At 43.1% G+C, this 6,745-nt stretch overlaps 1 protein-coding gene across 11 annotated transcripts in view; it reads right to left on the reverse strand.

Moving 5' to 3' along the window:
- LOC119968812 (protein SON) overlaps positions 1 to 6,745 on the reverse strand; it is a 106,532-nt gene that overhangs the window by 64,689 nt on the left and 35,098 nt on the right. For all 11 annotated transcript variants that reach the window (XR_005461249.1, XR_005461247.1, XR_005461248.1 and 8 more), the window contains exon 2: positions 3,565 to 3,731. Coding sequence is in view for 5 of the 11 variants with exons in the window: in XM_038801629.1 (XP_038657557.1) it covers positions 3,565 to 3,731 (167 nt within the window). In the remaining 6 variants the exon portion in view is untranslated. The remainder of the gene's footprint in view (positions 1 to 3,564; positions 3,732 to 6,745) is intronic.

Consider the following 6,745-nt stretch of genomic DNA (forward strand, 5'->3'; position numbering starts at 1 on the left):
GCCATTCATTTCACCTAGGTGAGAACGAATCAACCACATTTCCAAGTTCTATTATGATTTTCAGAAAGGTTATTCAGTTTGCATTCCTCATCGAGGAAGTCAATGGTGGGTTGCAGATTTGACAAATCTTTCTATCACTTTTCCCCGTTCAAACTAGTGCATATTCGAGATGTACAGTTCCTGAATAAGACCTATCGGTCCCGTCCAGCTCGAGAAACTGACAATGATTTCGCACGCTGGTTCAGTGATATTTACAGCAATTTTCATTGCATTTTCTAATGAACCATCAGATGCATTCTATATGCATGACTCTTGCGATGAATTATTCAGGGAAAAGAGACCAGGTGTGGTTTTCAACTCAGATTTTTTGTAAAGGCAAAATAATGATCTGAAATGCTCTCTGCTTCTCCCTCGACAGGCCTCCTGAACATTTCCAGAATTTTCTACTTTTTTGGGTGGCATGGTGGCACAGTGGTAGCACTGCTGCCTCACAGCGCCAGGGACCCGGATTCCATTCCGACCTCGGGTGTCTGTCTGTGTGGAGTTTGCACTTTCTCCCTGTGTCTGCGTGGATTTCCTCCGGGTGCTCCGACTTCCTCCCACAGTCCAAACATGTGCTGGTTAGGTGGATTGGCTATGTTAAATTGGCCCTAGGTGGGGTTATGGGTATAGTGTGAGGTCTGGGCCTAGGTAGGATGCTTTTTCAGAGGATCGGTGAAGACTCAACGGCCGAATGTCCTCTCTCTGCACTGGAGGGATTCTATGATTCTATTTCAGATATTTTTCCATAAGGGTCACAAACCCAGGGATTCAACTAATCATGCCAGATGCAGCACTAGAGGCAACATTAACTAGATTGCTTAGGTTCAATTCAATCCTTTCACTGACAAGTTCTGCAACAGTCATAACCAAAGTCAGACCCACATGTCAAATCTTTCAGTTCTGTCAGCACCAAAAGTTCTTCACCGCAATCTAGTGAAGTTTTATGAATATAGTTAAAGCGAGCACAGGTTAAAAAACGCCTTATCCAAATATTTGGGGCCGAGTGTGCATCAGATTTCAGAATTTTTCAGATTTCAGAATACACTGCGCAGGTGCAGTGCACATTGGGAACTGCGCATGTGCGGAAATTTGGGAACTGCGCATGTGCGGAACGTTGGGAACTGCGCATGTGCGGAACGTTGGGAACTGCGCATGTGCGGAACGTTGGGAATTGCTCTCGAAAAAAAGTGTGGATTTTAGAATTTTTCGGTTTTGGGAATTTCGGATAAGGGATGCTTAACCTGTATCTTCAAATATGTAAGTTTTAATGAGGGCACCCAGTTCTCCACCTCGGAGTAATTTGATTTTGAAACGACTTTAAACTATAATGAATAATTTACTAGTTTCATAGATGTACGCAGTACAGCAGGTCAAGACTTCTGATACTGTTCAAAAATTACCTTGAAATGAAAATCGCTTATTGTCACGAGTAGGCTTCAATGAAGTTACTGTGAAAAGCCCCTAGTCGCCACATTCCGGCGCCTGTCCGGGGAGGCTGGTACGGGAATCGAACCGTGCTGCTGGGTCTGCTTTCAAAGCCAGCGATTTAGCCCAGTGAGCTAAACCAGCCCCTTACGTAAAAGTATATTAAGAATGTAATTTTTAATAATCAGGAATGCCAGAACTACGTAATTCTGGGTGTGGGTATGGTAGCCTAATGGTTATGGTACCACCTAGCAACCAAGAGGTTGAGGCTTCAAATCCCACCTTGGCAAAATGAATTCTGGCCTAAATCTGGCCTGAAATACAGTGGATTATTGTAAAAATCCAACCGATTCCAAACCACTGGCTTTTCTCACCTAAACTTTCACTCATGATATGTGATTGATTCTTAATGTCTTAAGTGGTCACTCAATTGTAAATGTAACAATAAAGGAAATGGCTAAGGAGCCCATCAGGAAGGATCTAGACATTGTTTCAGGACAAGACACAGGCAATACCAGCAACATCCATAGCTTGCGCCCACCATTTTTGTATGCTGTCCCTCAGACAGGCAACAGCCTGATAAAGTTGTACTTATACCTTTCAAGCAACAACCCAAAATTCTGATCTAGTGGTGCACTAATGGATGGGCACGGTACCTGCAATCTCACATGGAGCTTTTACGACTTCACTTCAAACAAGGCCAAAGAATCTTCCTGATTCCTACTTACCACCTTCCCTTTCAACTGATAAATCAGTCTGCCTTCAAATCCATGCTGAATACTACTTGGAGGAAATGCTAAGGGAACCAAAAGCACAATGGATCAGAATTTACTGTAACCGGCAAACAAATAGCATACGCCATTCATTAGACTTGCCTGTTTAATTTCGATGAGCTTTTGCATGGCAAGTTGCTGCAAGGGCATCTGGAACCTGTGTGAACAGGGCAAACAACTGTGCAGCTCTCCAACCAATCAGACTGAAGAATTGTTAACAAACAGCACAGAGTTTGAATCAGAAAGGGCAAGATCAAATAGTAAATTATTAATTTGAGTATGGAGAGAAAATGAAGGATGGGAAAGAAAGATTTGAGAAAAGAGAGAAACAAAATGTAGTTAGTTTTTGAATTGGCAACAATAATTAAAAGCTGAAGGAATTAGACTCCACACTTGTAAAAGTTAATTTTCAGTGTCAGAGAGGTTATTTGGTGGTAATTAAGAGTTATTGCGCCATACCTGTACTGAAATGGACACCCCCTAATTTCCGTGGCTAGCTCAGTCCACATGTACAACATAAATACAGATCTTGATGCCGTTCAAAATGCCACTTTCATGCAGCTTACTGAGGAGCAACACATCTCAAACAGCAACCTCTGCAGTGGGAGTGACAAAGTCCTAGTGAAGACAAAGTCTCATCTTCACATTGAGGACATTCACCATTATGTAACGCTACAGTGATAAATAGGACAGATTAAGGGCAAATCTAACAACCTAAATTCTAGCAAACAGATTAAGGGAAAATCTGGGCACTGTGGGCTCAACAGAATTGCAAACTGCCACAATCTGTAAACCCAAAGCCCAGGACAACCTTCACACCTCTGTCTCCAGTAAACCAGTTCAATCCCGGTTCAATAGGAGTATGGAAAAGCGTGAGATGAGTCATAAAGTATATATTAGAATGAGGCACCAACCTGATCACTATCAGCACAAGGAACTGTAGAGATTCAAGGAGAAGGTTGGTTATCTTTTTTTGAAAGAATGGCATTATCTGTCATCCACAAATACATTTGCAAAAACAAAATAAGGGTGCAATTTTGATATAGTATAGCACATTCACTAGTTTAAATTCAAGCTATGTGTTTAATTTTAAAAATTACATTTGACTAATATTACAAAAAGTATACTCAAAGCCTTTTTTAATGGCAGATATGACACTACACAGTTCAAGATCCACATTAAAATGTTTACAAGTATGGACAGTTCCTTCAAAAAAGAGGATTCATCAATTCTCATCCTAAGTGACAATTTGCTTCAATGGTGAGAAAAGTAGAAGAATAAAGTTAGGAAATGGAAATGGGGGAGAAAGAGGATCTGTACTCACCAGGATTATCATTTAGATGTTCCTCTTGAAAAACAGGTATTACCAGATAGGCATTCTTCACAATTGGTTCCTCCTGTACAACAACAGTGGTATCAGCCACATCTTCAGGTGCCTTCACCTCCACCACAGGTTTAATTTCACCATTTGCCCCATTGATCACCTTTCCACTGGAAAAGTAAAGAAAATTGCATTCATGCACAAGCCTTGTGGATGTCTGTCTGCAAACTACCAATTGCAAGGAGTAACTTTGAAACCAGACTCTGTCCTTATCTGGGATCCATAAGAATTTTAGAGAACATTACAACAGGACAGAATAATACATCATTATCAATCAATGTTTGAAGAGACTTCCATAACTCAGAAATAATGCAATGCTGTTTCAGCTATCTAGATATCCTATGGAAAATTCTAACTTTCTTCCAAAACAGTGACACTACTGCCCAGAGTACTTAAGTACTTAGGGAGTGGCCCTTTTTTTTTTACATAGAATTTACAGTGCAGAAGGAGGCCATTCGGCCCATCGAGTCTGCACCGGCTCCTGGAAAGAGCACCCTACCCAAGGTTAACACCTCCACCCTATCCCCATAACCCAGTAACCCCACCCAACACGTAGGGCAATTTTGGACACTAGGGGCAATTTATCATGGCCAATCCACCTAACCTGCACATCTTTGGACTGTGGGAGGAAACCGGAGCACCCGGAGGAAACCCACGCACACACGGGGAGGATGTGCAGACTCCGCACAGACAGTGACCCAAGCCGGAATCGAACCTGGGACCCTGGAGCTGTGAAGCGATTGTGCTATCCACAATGCTACCGTGCTGCCCCACTATAAATAGTGGATACACTGCTGATCATCTTCCAAGATTCTATAGACTCTGGAACAATTCTTATGGATTGGGGAGCAACCAATGTAACCTCATTATTTAAAAAGGGAGGTAGAGAAAAAAACATTATGGACCAGTCAACCTGACATTGGTAGTGGGGAATATGCTAGAGTCCTTTATAAAAGATTTAATGGCAGAGCATTTGGAAAACAGTGGCAAGAGTCAGCATGGATTTACCAAAGGGAAATTATGCTTGACAAATCTACTGGAATTCTTTGAAGATGTAACTAGTAGAGTTGATGAGGTGGGAGCCAGTGGATGTTGGTTATCTGGACTTTCAGAAGGCTTTCAACAAAGTGTCACATAAGAGTCTAGCGTGTAAAATTAAAGTACATTGGATTGGGGGTAGTGCATTGAGATGGTTATGAAACTGGTTGGCAGACAGGAAAGTTGGAATAAACAAACAGTCTTTTTCAAAGTGGCAGGCAGAGACTAGCGGGGTACCACAGGGATCAGTGCTAGAATCCCAGCGATTCACAATGTATGTTATTAATTTAGATGCAGGAACTAAATGCAATTTCTCCATATTTGCAGATGACACAAAGCTGGGTGGGAGAGTGAGCTGCGAGGAGGATGAAGAGAAGCTTTAGTATGATTTGGACAAGTTGAGTGAGTGGGCAAATGCATGGCAGATGCAGTATAATGTGGATAAATGTGAGTTTATCCACTTTAGTAGCAAAAACAGGAGGAGGCAGATTATTACCTGAGTGGCTATGTGCAACTTGACCCAGGTGTCCTTGTACACCAGCCCCTGAAAATAAGCATGCAGATGCAACGGGCAGTGCGCAGGACAAATTATAAATTGGCCTTCATTGCAAGGGGTTTCAGGTGGAGGTGCAGGGATGTCTTGTTGCAATTATATAGAGCCTTCGTGAGGCCACACGGGGAATATTGTGTACAGTTTTGGTCTCCGTATCGAAGGACGGATGTTCTTGCTATAGAGGGGAGTGCAGCGAAGGTTTACCAGACTTATGCCTGGGATGGCGGGACTGACACATGAGGAGATTGAATCGGTTAGGATTGTTTTTGCTGGATTCCGAAGAATGAGGGGGCGATCTCATAGAAACCTATAAAATTCTAACGGTACTGGACAGGGTAGATGCAGGAAGGATGTTCCCGATGGTGGGGAGGCCAAAACCAAGGGTCACAGTCTGAGGATACAGGGTAGGCCATTTAGGACTGAGATAAGGAGAAATTTCTTCACCCAGAGAGTGGTCGGCCTGTGGAATTTGTTACCAAAGAAAGTAATTGAGGTCAAAATATTGTATGTTTTCAAGGAATTACATATAGAGGGATCAAAGGATATGGGGGGGGGGGGGGGGGGGGCAGGATACTGATATGACATATAAATATTTTTCCCCATGGAGGATAAGCGCTCAAGGCAACCTGTGTGCCTCAGAAACTGGTGGGTTTATGTCAATGGTCATAAACAGAAAACCGTATTTCTATTGCGTCATCAAGGGAATGCTTCTATAGAGAAATAAAGTTGCAGTACCAAGAACAACACCAGCAAGGTCCTTGAAGAAGAAGTTTGGTCAATACATTGCGTCAGTCCCACCACCATTTTGAAAATGGCCAAACAAATGGGAGTTCAGGACCATATGTACCAACCATTCAATAAGTTAACTTATACACCAATTATTAATGATGCTTAAAATTGATAAAGATTAGAAAATTTCTAGAAAACCTAAATGGGCAAATCAAGAAACACCAAGTAATAATTCTCCAATTCTAGAACTCGTGGAAGTCAATTCTCATGCCATGTATAAATGGTATTTTGTGATATACCAAAAAAAATAGAAATAATGCTTACATTTTAATGTATGTTGTATGAGGGTTGTTAAGATCTGGTGAGTGCTAAAAGTTTGGTGAATGAAATTCCGTTGGAAAGAAAGGGAGGAATCGGAGGAAGGGAGGGGCGGAGAAGAAGCTCCGGGGAGGAAAGGGGTAGAAAGCGCCGGGGTGGAAAGGGGGTAGAAAGCTCCGGGGAGGAAAGGGGGTAGAAAGCTCCGGGGAGGAAAGGGGGTAGAAAGCTCCAGGGTGGAAAGGGGGTAGAAAGCTCCGGGGAGGAAAGGGGGTAGAAAGCTCCGGGGAGGAAAGGGGTAGAAAGCTCCGGGGAGGAAAGGGGTAGAAAGCTCCGGGGAGGAAAGGGGTAGAAAGCGCCGGGGAGGAAAGGGGTAGAAAGCTCCTGGGAGGAAGGGGGTAGAAAGCTCCGGGGAGGAAAGGGGGTAGAAAGCTCCGGGGAGGAAGGAGGTGGGGGCGTGGGGTAAGGGGCCGGGTGTGTTAGGGGTCA

Source organism: Scyliorhinus canicula, chromosome 7 (genome assembly GCF_902713615.1).
Source record: "Scyliorhinus canicula chromosome 7, sScyCan1.1, whole genome shotgun sequence".
NCBI classification, from domain to species: domain Eukaryota; kingdom Metazoa; phylum Chordata; class Chondrichthyes; order Carcharhiniformes; family Scyliorhinidae; genus Scyliorhinus; species Scyliorhinus canicula.